Raw genomic sequence first — 13,762 nt, forward strand, 5'->3', positions numbered from 1 at the left:
GGAGGTGAGTGAGGATAAACATCACTGGATTTTTTGTTGTATAACTCAACTGTTGATTGAATTACTCCCCAATCAGATTCTGGTTTGCACCATAGAAACGAGATCAATAGTAGGACTAATCAATACAGTAGGGGAGGATCAACTGCAAAGCAATTAGACGCCACACAGGCACAAAGGAGGCCTAACCAAAGAAACCCCAGCTCTAAATACTAGTGTCCTGTTATGTATTTACAGCATAACGGAGCTCTGTAACACTGAATACTGAGGTTACTGAAAGAGAAACGCGTGTTCATTCAGCTCATTTGCACTAATTAATCATGATAAAAGATTATTATTAGAGCCCTTTGATGAGGCAACAATGTAATTACCACAACAAATAGATCTTTGAACCACATGGAAGCATTCACAACCCACTAATAGGAATATTATGAATCAGTACTCACAATTGGGGGGAATATTTATGGCTGCTTGGCTGGGCTGGGTTGCAAGGGAGAGAAGGATGAGGACAAGGGGGAGGAGGCAGCTGGAGCACTGCCCCCTACTGCCAACCTGCTGTCGCTGCGTGTCAGGCATTGCTCACTGTCCCATCAAAGTCCCACCTGCTCACACACTTACAGTAAAATGCACACAGAGAGCACCTTCACTCACACACAGACTCGTGCAAGTGTGAGGCTATGTTTCTTGTGCAAGAGGCTTTGGCTTTGCCTCCTATGCCTTTGATCTTCTTGTCCTCTCCCTCTGTTTTCCCCTCTCCTTCAGTGTTCTTCAAACCAGGTCCACGCCCTCCTGCTGGTCTCTGCTCTGAAAGATAGAGAGGAAAAAAGGGAAGGACATGCACAGAGAGGCCATGTGTCAGAATGAAAGAAAAAATACCCAGAGCCATGTGGTTAGATCAACAGACAGACTGAGACATAGAGTTAACAAACCAATCAGTCAACGATGCTCATCCCATCGAAAAAACAAAACAAAAAAAAAACACCAGCCAGCCTATCGCCCAACCTGTTCCTATTAAGAAAAAAAGAAAAAAACTATTTGGTTTTAATTGCATGACCAGTGGCCCGTATTGAGAGGCCAGTCAGCAGGACAGATGGGCTGAATACCACAACAAGAAGCTGAACAGAGCCTCCCAGCACCCAGATGGGCTGCAGACAGACAAATGCAGAGTGATGAAGTGATAAATCTGACGATACGCAAGACAGACAAACAAATAATTGATAATTAGGTTGACTGGTCAGGGCTGCACTGCATGAACTGAACAGTTTGTAGTGTACTGGGGTGATAGTATTGTGCTAAGTATGCGATAAAGATGCTATCAGTCCTGGTGAGTAAGGAAAACCACCCCTTCCTTTTAGTCTATCTATTCTCCATCTGTATCCTTGGAGTCGGTCCTCGCCACAACATGCAGGCTGTCCTCCCCCGCGGCACCACGTGGCGCAGCCCGCTGACTGTTTACACTACTCAGTATCACACACAAAGAGCTGTTATAGCACGCCATGATTAAGACGTGCGTGTGAGACAAAAGAAAGTGGCGATAATAGAGAGAGGGGCTGATCTGGCAGCTCTGCAGCCTGATCGAAGGAGTTTTGGCTCCGCTCACCGTTGTTTGCTGGCACTGCCACAGCAGAGTGATGATGAGTGACCTTGGGGAGTGGGGGGAAGGTCAGAGAGAAGAGGAGATGAAGAGCATGAAGAGCGTGGTGGGTGGGAGGACGATAGAGAGTGGTGATTATCAGTCATTTTCTTGTATCTAGTGGATAATTGCTGGTCATGTGTTTATTGTGGATTTTGTGTCACTCAGCAGAGATTGCACTGAACAATATCCTACAAAAGGACACAGGAATGTGGGATTTGTCTACATCAAAAGATCTATTCAGATTAAATTAAAGACCAAACAGAAGTCTTTAGTTAGGCTGTTTAAACTAACAGCATTGGGATTAAATGAGCCATTAAACTCACTTGCTTGCTTTGTCAGAAGAATGGAAAACATGGAGAGAGAAGGGGGAGGAGGGGTGAAGTAGGTGGAAGACTTTAGCAAGGATAAAAAGTGGAAAGTGGGATTGAGGAGGGGAGCAAGGGAGGGGTGAGACAGAGAGAGGCAGAGTAAAAGAGGGGGGAGCAAAGGTTGATGGGATGGGTGGAGAGATGTGAGGGAGGAGAGGAGGGATGACAAAGGGTGACAGCTGTGATGCTAATCCATCCACTCACACACATAGACACACATGTGCAAGATCTTCAAATCAGTGTGCATCATTCACTTTCTTGATAGTCCTCTTCTTCTTCAGTCCTTCTGTCGGCTTAAAGCCTCTTTAGTTGTTGTTGTTCTTAGGAAACAGGGAGCCAATTACAGTGATCCGGTCTTAAATCGGCCTCTCCAAAATACCATTAGAGGGGGATGAATAAAGCAGGACTAGTCAGGGTATTAATACTGGTGTTAATGTAATCTAAAGTGGGAGCTTGCCTAGCATTCAAGGAGATGGCAAGGGAGCGCTGTGTGGAGCAAAGCAAGACGCTGATTAATGATTAGGCATGCTATACCTTGTCATTCTGCCAATCACAGTTCACCAAGGGAGTTTGCTACATGCACGCACACACACGCACGCACAGGGATACACACAAAAGAAGCTTGTAATGCATGACCAGACCGACAGAAAGGAAAGAGGACAGACAGACACTTGGAGTGGTCTGACAGAGGATATCAAAAAGATAAAAGGGCATGGTCCAGTGGGCTTTAGTCAGGAGGAGGCAAAGCTTGCAGAGGAATATTCCAGTCCTGTTGAGGAGGAGCAGTAAAGGGGAACACTATAATGGGATGGGAATGGTGAAGAAATGACTGTCACATGAGACTGAGGCTGCGAGGTTGCCATGTAATGAGGCCAACCCTGCCACCCAAACATGCCGCCCAGACTGAAGCCCCACTCAGCCCCACTAACACACTCGCATACACACACACAGCTTCCACACTGTGTACACAGCATGAAGCCTCGTGGTCGCTCCATTATCACAGGAGCAAGAGACTGTCATTGAAGCAGATGTCTGATTTCACCTCTTCAGGGCGTCTGCTGTGCAGCTGTCAGTGATCCAATCCCATCCCTGTTACCTGCTTCATTTGACAGGGTCAAAGGTCATGCCTGGGATGGCTGCTCGCAGCTGGGCTGAGATGAACCTTCACGGTGTTTGAGTGCTTTTAAAAACTATTATCACCACTGGGATGTCAACGGGCACCATCAAAAGTCATTCAATCACAGAGAGACCGGAGAGTGAGCAGCATTGTGTTGAGATCCGAGGGCAAGGTCATTTCTGCTTTGCTACAACGTTGCTGAAAATTAGCCACCAACAGGTCGTGTATCAAACAAGCCGAGTCGACCGAGTCGATTTAGCAGCTCCTTTAAATATTCAAGCTTTGCTTTGAGGCATTTTGCCTAGAAAATGCAAATAACTCAAACATTTTGCATTATGCTGTTAGTACTGCCATCATTAGTAAAGTTTAACCACTGCAGCGCTGTTGTGATGTGTAACCCCCTGTTACCCATTAGAGAGAAGATCCCACCCATCCTTCCTCTGCAAAATGTTCTAATTAGCATTAAGCAGACATGTTGGGCGTTGTCGGGCACTTCCTGTGCTTAATAGGCTCGCTTGTTTTTGAAGAAGGTGGGGCAATAACACAAGATTAAACCTCAGTAGTCTAATCAGGTCTTGAGTTTCACATATATTCTCATCTCCATTATGCCAGTCAGCCACAAGTACATCATTTCACTCGTCCTAATGAACATAGCTGGTATTCCTTCCCCTTAACGGGAAGAAAACCACCATAAATATAGATATATGCGTTTATCTTAATTTTTTTTCGTTTGCAGCACATTTTGATCAGATACAACCGCTCTGTTGGATTCACGAGTGAACATGTGTGGGTGTGTTCAAGCATGTGTGCAGGTCTCGTGTCCTGTCATGCCTTGCTTTTAAATATTAACTACCTCCAGCTGTGAAGACGTGTAGGAGGAGAAGATGCAGGACGGAAGGAGGGGGGAGAAAAATAAATGAATACGTGCCCCCCTTTACCCCTTCGTCTTCCCTGAGGGTTCTTCTGTCTGAAGAAGCATCCGATTTTTTTATTGTTTTGAAGAGAGAGAAGTGGATAGAGGGACAGGGGAGAGATGGCGTGATTTAGACAAAAGCAAAGGGAGCAGTACCTAAAGAAAGAGGGCGGATGGTTGGAGGCGTTACAGGAGAAGGGCAGTGAGAAATTGCAAAGGTCAGTGATGAGTACGAGTGAGGCGGGGTGTCTGTGAAACAAGGTGATGCTAGTGGGGGGTAGATGATCAGGCGTCCTACAGAGTGAATTATTCATAGATTTCTTCTTCCTGTCGGCACAATTTGCCCTAAATTCACCCAAATTCATAATTCATCTACTCCCCTTGCCATACATTTGGTTTGGTCCCAGACTGACAGCGACCGTCCATACCTGCTGCCTTTGGTGTGGCTGTCTGATTTTCTCCCTCAGACCCTCCCCTCTTCCTCTCTCTGGCAGGGTCATAGTTAATGCATGAGCCTGTTGCAGTGAGAACAGTCTTCGGTCCATTTTGTCGCTACAGCAGAAAAATACCACAAATCATGTGAAATAATACCAGCTCCCTGTTTCCGCTCTGTTCCCCAATTTTAACTCAGTCATTTGTCATTACTCACTCACCGCTGGGAAGATTGCCTTTCTCATAAGACTTTCTCGCATTTTGCAAAAGCATTTCTACTTAAGAGCCCACCTTTATAATAGGAACTGTCCAAGAACGATGAGCACCTATTTTCCTGTCACCATTTTCTTTTCATCAGTCTTCTCCTCTCTTTCAGTGTCAGGCCTCTTGGTAGCCGACACTAAAAGCTTTCTTCAATTCCCTTCTGATCGCTTTTCACAATACGTTTCAGAGTCCCTCCTCCTCTCTCCTCTTTTCTCTGCATTGAACCCCTTTTCACTCCATCACTTTAATAAACTGCCGGTGTAGCACTTTAGCTTGGACAATAGGCAGCGTGGTTGGTTAATTCAATATTTGCAACTTTAATGGAAAAGAGGCTTTATAGCACAGTGGTTTCCCACTGTGCTATAAAGCCTCTTCCCAGTGCCATCATGCCAGCACCCTTCGTTGAAAGGCCCAGTAACATATATCTCAAGACTGATGATCCACAGTCGACTCCAAATGGAAATTTAGTAGCTGGAAAAAGCTGCAGAGCTACAGCTTATCTGAAATCACGATACACAGACAGCGAATTTATCAATACCACTATTAGCATAAGCTCAGCAGTTGCATACTTTACTACTCCCACTGGTGTCAAACGTGGTGGCAGAAGGCACACCGCGCAGCATCGCCATCATTTTCCAAAACGCGCACCTGTTTTCGAGGACCCCACCTCACTACAGGCCTCACCCCCCTCCCTCCGTTTTGACATGCATTAGGGTTTAATATTGGAGTGGCTCAACACAGGAGAAAATAAAGGTTGTCAGAGGAGCCGTGAGGGCAACCGCCCACTCCCTCCCTACCCTGGTTGCCATAACAACATGGTCTCCACACTGCATCCCCCCTTGTACATACAAATTCAGTTATTCACACACATGGACACTATCGGGTTTGCGGTATCACTTACATATGCACACACACGTAGGCACTGAGTGGTGCAAACTGACAGACTTTCCTCTCAGCACACACACACACAAGTGTGATTACTGGGTGTGCTCATATATTCACTGTTTGCACATATTCATAGCTTGCAAATTCAAGGATTATAAGGCTAAATAATTTACAAACTTATACAACAGAAAGTTAAATTACAAAACAGCAGTGCTGAGAGTGCTCCTCACCTCTCTATTCTCACTCTCTCTCTCTTTATTTCACAGTTATTCAGCGTATTACCAAGACTGCAGAAGAAGCTACCTCTGGCGCGGTTTATTTATTGATGTTTTTCCCCTTAAGATACAATGGCAATGGTGGCAACAACACCCCCCCCCCCCCCCCCCCCCAAAAAAAAAGAAAAGAAAAGAGAGAGAAAAAATAGTGGTGAATAATTCAAGGAGAAGGGAGTGGACTCATTAAGATATCCGTCAGGTCCGGAGAGAGGCAGGAGAGGTGGATGGAGGGAAGAAGGGATGCAGGCAGGAGAAAGGGAAAAGAAGGGCAGCAGCGACGGGAGACCAGATGGGTGGAGCTAACAACAAAGTTGAGAACAAAAAAGTCTGAAAAATTAAAAATTCATCGTGAATGAAGGCGAAGAGAGAAAGAAATAGGTTGCAGAGATTTCTTTTCTTAAAGAAAGGTGAATCCTAAATGACATTAAAGGAAGAGAGATCTAGTTATGGGAACCCGGACCAGTAAAAGCTCTTTAATGATCAACATAGGGGTGTTACCCCCTGTAATAGTGTATCAGATTCCCGGTGTGTGTGTGTTGGGGGGGGTGCATGTGTTTAGGTGCACATAAGCCCGTCTCTGTTGCTGCGTGTATCAGTGAAGATCAGTCTGTGTGTCAGCAGGTCAGCTAATCGCTCTTATCAGCTAATGGAGCCAGTCTAGCAGATGGAGACCTGCCTTTGACTCTGGCATGCTAGTTGCTGCGCACTTAAGTACAAAACTGATAAGACAATTTACTTGTCTTGCCTGTCAGTCAGCTGGTTGTGGGAAATGAAAGTGTATGTATGTTCAAAGGGGGGGTGGGTGAATTGAATGGAGATGTTTTTGTGACTGGATAGCTAAAAACATGAGGGAGTAAAACAGGTTCAACATGTGGTCAATGAAAATCACTTCCCATTTCCTTTAATTTCACCTGCAAATTAAACATAATAACATTACAAGAAAACAGAAAACCCAATCTTAAAAAACAAACAAACACACACAGATAATGCGAAGGAAGCAAATCAAATCTTTTCTGTACACTAAGGCCTGCTGTGCACTCTGTATGTGCAAGCAAACACTCACACACACGCTGTGACTTCGTACTCACACATACTCAAATATAAACCCTTACTGCTGCTGAACTTCTGCTCGTGGGCGTCATTTGCCTCATTAGCAACAGCATCAGTCAGAGTCTGTGCCTGCAGCACAAACGCCGCTAATTACAGACACACCCTCAGTGTCACGCTGAAGATATAAGATGTGTTGCATCCAGATACCCCCCACCCCTCCTACACACACACCACACTTCCTCTTAGGTAAGATAAAACACACAATGGTTCTGCAGCACACTACGAATAATTCCACGCTTATGCACATCATATATCTTATAGGCACACTGTTGTGTAAACTGTATTGTAGGAGCATCCAGTGGTGATCGTATACAGCTTGTGAAGCTATTTCTTGTGCCATAATGGTTTAGTGTCCATACAGCAGAGAGTTAATGGTGTTAGCCAGAGTAAATAGGGGCAATCATGGCATTATGAAATTATGTGGAAGAGCTATTACGAGTGACCTTCTCTCTTTCCCCTCTCACGTCTCCTGCTCCATCCTACACTCCTTGCATTCTTTTGTTTGTTTGTTTGTTTGTTTTTTTATCTCTGACAGTCAGCCTCTTCCTCCCTCTCCTCATCCCCCAGAGTGAATAACTTGCTTCTTTTTAGTTTTATTTTGACATGCATTTTGACCTTCACTGACACTTTTTGTTCCCCTGTGAGGACATATTCTGTTTGGGAACTGAGATTCAGGGGGGATACTTGAGTAATTGTGTTTGTATGCAGCTATTCATCCCTTAGAGATAAAAATAAATAAATGAATAAAAATACCAGCTCAGATGGGGGAAAAGGAAATTTTATGTTTGTTTGTTTGTTAGTAAAGCCTTTGGGGATCAAACTGGAGATAGGCTGGGCTGTGAAAAGGAGCTAACATTAGTATATCTGTCACTGTTAGCCTCGAAGCCAAACGCAGCAGCTTAGCTGCAGATCACAAACACGCTACAGCAACAAAAAAAGGGGGCCAGCAGGAAACCAGGCACTGAAGCATTGTATATGATGCTTGAAAAGCTAAACCATTTTATTCAGATGGGCACAAAACATTGACTCTGTGATAACTTTTCCATATAGGTCGTGTTGTTATTGAATCAGCCATCCATAAATGCAGTGAAAGCTGTAAAAATAAAAAGGGAAGGCTGTAGTGCTTTAGTTATCACATGAGCCTCAGGTGTGAATAGGAGCATATGTCTGCATATGTGTGGGTTGCATCAGTGCAGAGAGCAGGTGGAGGGAGGCCTGCTGTGTGCTGCAGGTAGTGATTTCTAAAGAAGTGCTGTGCATTCAGTCATTCATCTGACAGAGAAAAGGGTGTGGTCCCTCGGGTAGGTGATAAGTGGCCTATATAGCGCTGCAGGACTCAGCTGCCAGCCACTTGTGTGACACACAAGAACACGTGGCCACATCCATAGGGAAAAGCAGCATGCCATAACCTGAAGAGATGGGCGGGGTGTTTATGTCGCCTACTGCCCCCATCATAACAGGATAGATAGCAGAGAGCCCCGTACCTGAGTGAAATTCATACCAAACAAATCTGAGAGTTGTTTCTGTGTCTCCATTTTCCAGGTTTTGCAGGTATTTTTCTTTTTATTTAGCTTGAATTTCTAGTAGATAGATTTGCCCGTGGGCTTCTCTGCAGAATGCTTTATGCCAAGACTTCAGTCTTTGCCAGACGCATTTGTCAAGGTCTCCTTACGTTGGATGTAATCCGTTTTTTTCCACCACTTCAGGGAAATGAGCTGCTGGCAGGGCAAGGTCACACATAGTGCTTTGCTAACACGTTTGCATGGAAGAGCCCCAGTGGCCGAACGACTGTGTGAAAGAGGATGGATTTTGTTTCTAGCGTTACACTGGGCTTGCAGAGACATGAAGGAATCGCACAGGAAATTACAGGAATCACATGAATGAAAACATACACAACCCACACACAAAATGTTCCTACTCATCACTTCATTGCTAAAACAAAGCAAACAAGAGAAACCCTGCAAAAAAAATAAAAAAATATATAACACAAACTAAACTAGCTGCAGTAATAGAAGTAGAGGAGATGCAGAGTTACCGAAACAGCTTGGAAGATCCACTGATTGACATGTTTAAAATACCAGGTTACACAAAAAGCTTCTCGACAAACCCATTAACTTTGTTAAAAGTTGCACTCATTTTAAGTGCTACTCATTTAATCAAATAGAAGGTCTTCTAGGGACAAGAGCGGAGATAACATCCCTAAACAGCTAGTAAATATCTATGGAGTGGAAACAAAGTGGGAAAATAAAAGTGGCTGTGATAAGGAGGAAGAACAGTGTTAAAGAAAGGATCATGTTTGCAGTATTTTTTAGGTTTTTGTAAAACTTCAAACAGTTTAAAAAATGATTATCGAGTCATCAGCTGCAGTGCACTTTTTTTGAGGTAGCACTGCCTCCCAGCACTCAGTGCACAACTAAAAGCATATTTCATATAAGAGCCAGCATTACCAACGAGCAGTGGCATTGATTTGTTTGTTGTTCAATATGGAAATGTTTTTTCTTCCTGCTGTGCTTGCTTTTTTTTCCTTTTACACACCCAACCTTTTCCCCACACTACCAAGACAAGTCACTCGTTTGGTTTAGTCAATAAGGACTGAAGATGGTTTCAGCCGAGTCTGATGAATTCCTAACAGTTAACGTGAAGCTGGTTTTATTTAGGAGGAGAAAGAACTGTGACTTAATCGTAGCAAGCTGTTATGTTTACAGGGTTCCAGACTGTAAAAACGACTCTCTTAAACACCCAAAAAAATCCTCAAATTTTGACATTTCCTTCTGCTGCCTCTGTAGGTTTATCGTTTTTAATATTTATATGAAACTACAGATGGTTATTATGTAAGTATGTGCACAGGCTCAGACAAACATGCCCGACTAGAGCTGCTTGTTGCGCACACAGAAAGGCTCAGATACACACACCGACACACAGGCAGGTGCATGCAGCAGCAGACTAAAGGCAACGCTAAAGTCAGTTTCAAAGGATTTGCATGCCATTCAAATGGGATTGATTGAGGATAAAAGAAAGCAAAGCGATCTGGGAAACAGAGTTTGCATAGTAATATGACTACCAGGCTTCATACATGACCTCAGCTTAGTCGTGCACACCCACTCTGTGTGCGTCCCCGTGAAAAAGTCTGTTTACCTGAGATGTGACAGGTCAGTATTCTTGTGAAAGACGAATTTTATTTGCTGTAGTTTGTGTGTATGAGCTTTTATATGTGTGTGTCTCTCAGTGTGTGTGTGTGTAGGTGTCAATACCCCTGCCTCCCTTTTCCTTTCTCACCTCACTATCACCATGACAACCTCTTGACTCCAGCTCACTGGCACAGTGCAAATATTTCTCTCCCTGCCCCCTCCCACATGTTCATCCTCCTCACCCCATCCCCCCCATCCCCTGTCTCCTTCGTCATAGATGTGCACTTTTATACTCGCTACCTTCATCTTCTGTCTCCTGCGTGTCGCCTTCACTTGCGCTTTCCCCGATCTCCCGTCTTTCTCCAGTTCTCTCGTTTTGTCTACATGCTACCAACACTTGAAAGAGTTCATCATTCCCGGCTGTCAACTTTTAAGTCTTTTAATTCCACTCCTGTCTCTCTTACCCTTCTATTGTCAGTTCCCTGCTCCCTGTTGATTGCTTCGTGCTATAAGTAGAAAACCACGCCTTTTCTCTCTCTAAACTCCCCCAGACCCCCTACCAAGCTTCTGCTGCTTTGTGGAATGCAGCTATCCTGCACTACATCTTCATTACAGCCACCCTTCTAGGATCATACACAATGCAATTACAGGTAGCGTTCTATCAACCTCCACCATCAGCTTCTATCAAGCCTGCGAGAGGCAGGGGAGTCTAAGGGGAAATCTGCAGGCTGGCACAGCATCGATACGGTCCCTCGACCCTAAGTGGCTGACTAACTCCCTTCGCATCTGTTATCATTATCATCAGAAAACCATTTCTGTTCTGTAACTAAATCCAATCATTACCAGCGGAGTCCAAGGTGGGGATGTATCTGAGGCGGAGCAGCTTGCGCTCTCCAACAGAGAAGGGCCAGGCTCCATCAAAGGCTGCAGTGTTATCTGAGGCGCACAGCCCTGTTTCCTCTGCAGACCCCTCTGTAAATCCCCCTCCCCGCGTCTCTGCACAGCTCCAGCCCCTCCACGCACCAGTGTGTAGTGGTGCAAAGAGATCAAGGACGTGACATTTTGCGGCGCGTGCATCAATTTTCAGCGAGGCGCAATATGAAAGAGGGTAAACAGACAACCTGTTCTGTCTCGGCTGTGTGCGCATCAGCCTGTTTGCGTCATCTCCCATCAGACATTTAAAGGGAGTGACAAGCATATCTGGCTTTATATCATCTATTCCAGGAGGCAGACAGAGTGAATAAGCAAAAAATAAATAAATACAAAAAGACAGAAGTGAGGATGCTGTTTCATCTCTTTTGCAGCTCCTATCTTCCTTGCTTCATTGCTCCTGCATCACATCACTTTTCTTCTCCCTATCCACTTGGGGTATTGCCCCATAAACAAAAAGGCCCCAGCCTTGGCCTTGTCCCTAAAATAGTCTCTCATATCTCTTTCCTTCCCATTTTGCTTCAGTTATGAAAGGTGACAGAAAGAGTTTGTCTCCAATTCCAATGAGAGCAGGAGAGGAAAACAGCGAGAGAGAAAGGCCACAGGGAAGCACCGAACACTCTAGCAACCTTCGCCTGCAGCTAAACAACAAGATGCTATGTTCATTGAGGAACATGTTCTGACAATGCACGTCTATATGTGCACGCATACCAACTGTTGATCTAAGCATGCAGAGCATAACGATACATGTTTTCTCATAGAGAAAAAGACCCGGGGTAACGCTCTGGTACACTAAATCCCCTGCAACAGTGGCAGATATCTAATTCATCTTCACCCCATGATAGTACGGATTAAAACCCGCTGATTCTGCTGGTTTCTATATAGGACACCCACAACACACGTCAGCAACTCCCGCCTGCTACAACTAGCCAGACAAACACAGGTTTTGCATGACAACATGTCTCAAATAACTCTGAGACATCTTTCCTTTATTGAAACTGAAAGGACAAACCAGCTGTCCTGACACTTGTGGAGGCGGACGGGCCCCGCAGGCAGGCCGAGGGGTCGAAGCACAGGAAGCGACGCTTGTGTGATGGCTGCAAAGCTGGTAACAGCCCTGTCACGAACGTTTTATTGTTGGCTTATTTGTCCCCCTTCTGAACCAAAGACTGGTCAAAACAGCGTTCGCTGCATACATAAATAAAACATAAACTGTCTGGAGAAACAAAAAGACACGTAGGATTATGGAGGGGGACTAGCATCGAAAAACATCTAGAGAGACATATGAAGGTGGAAGATGCATACTGGGAATTAAAGTCATTCCAGCAGAGAGCGCATGCTGTCTGTTCAGTCTGCAGGTGTGCAGGCGAATTTGTGCTTGACAGGTGTGCATCTGCCTCTGCTCGCGGTGACATTTTAATCGCTGCGGGCTCTCTGTCCTTTACCCTCCCATCTCCCTCTGCTCCCTGTGTCTTTTCCTCTTTATCTTCTCTCAGCGCCTTTCCATCTCAACCTCCACATTCACGCAGTTCCTACGCACGCCCTGAGCAGGATCAAACTTTAATTGTTCAATCAAAACGATTAAAAGGTGACTGATAACAAAGGTCTTCTCTTTCTCTGCCAGCTCTCTCACCTGCTTCCCCTTTCCCCTCCCAACCTGCGTGAGTGCCTGGAGGATGAGGTCTCTGCGTTTGCGTGTAATTACCTCGTTAAGCTCATTAACAATGTCCGGACCCTCGGTCTATTCTCTCCAGTTTCTTTATCCATCTCCATGCGGTTTGTTTATGCTCCGCATCCGTTCCCTCTTCATCTCCCTGCATGTGGCACGCGCCCCCCTGAATAAAGCTGTGTTGTTTTCTTCTTGTTGCTCCTGCGTTTTCTCTTGGGGACTGTCCCTTTCATCTTTTCCTCACATTAACAATCCTCACGGCGTCCTGCTACACAAGTAAATCCTCTCTTCAGTAAAGATTTAAACAAATGGTTTACAAAATAGCTGCACCAAGTGCGCCCTGTGAGTTTGGCCACAAACACTGCTCAGCAGGAAGAGCACAGTGGCTGATGTAAACAGACAGTTTTAAAGCAAAATATAGAATTGAGTTATTGCAACTTGGGCCTGTGAGAGGCTCTCTGTAGTGCTCTGCCCAATTACCCCTAATCAATTCAGAGAGCAGACTGAAACGACTGCAACACCAACCTGATTTTAAAAACAAAGAGGGGGGAATAAGAAGAACAGTTTCACATACAGGATCCTTTTCAGGTAGATAGTGTGTGGATTGTGTAGCAGGGAAGCGTGGCCTATTTTATTCTGGCTAAGAGCAGATACGGATGGATGATGAGAGGGATGTAGGTCAGAAATGGTAGCAAAAACAACAGAAGTTAGGTTACATTATATAAACCCTCTCTCGTCGCTGTGTAAAGTCTCTGTGGCATGCAAATTATTTTGCAACTTGGCCAAATAAATATAATGAGGTGGCGAAGCATCCCTGGATACACTGGGCAGAAGGCAGATAGGAGAAGTTGCCAAACAAAATATGCCTAAGCAGTTTCCTTCACTAACTCTTTAGACATCCCTGTTTAGAATTTCTAATAAATGCAATGAATAATTTCTAGCACAGTGTGATGGATTTGCAGTCTTATAGCGGGAGGGATATTTAAAGTCTTTAATTACATAAAAATGAAATCTCGCAGATAAACAGTTTTTGTAAGA

At 44.8% G+C, this 13,762-nt stretch overlaps 1 protein-coding gene across 3 annotated transcripts in view; it reads right to left on the bottom strand.

Moving 5' to 3' along the window:
• The window catches only part of l1cama (L1 cell adhesion molecule, paralog a), a 43,074-nt gene that overhangs the window by 21,194 nt on the left and 8,118 nt on the right, over positions 1-13,762 (bottom strand). For all 3 annotated transcript variants that reach the window (XM_082517853.1, XM_082517852.1, XM_082517854.1), the window contains exon 2: positions 444-801. In XM_082517853.1, coding sequence (XP_082373979.1) covers positions 444-573 — 130 coding nt within the window. In that variant the 5' untranslated portion in view covers positions 574-801. The remainder of the gene's footprint in view (positions 1-443; positions 802-13,762) is intronic.

The sequence above is a fragment of the Aulonocara stuartgranti genome (genome assembly GCF_965226115.1).
Source record: "Aulonocara stuartgranti genome assembly, chromosome: 20".
NCBI classification, from domain to species: domain Eukaryota; kingdom Metazoa; phylum Chordata; class Actinopteri; order Cichliformes; family Cichlidae; genus Aulonocara; species Aulonocara stuartgranti.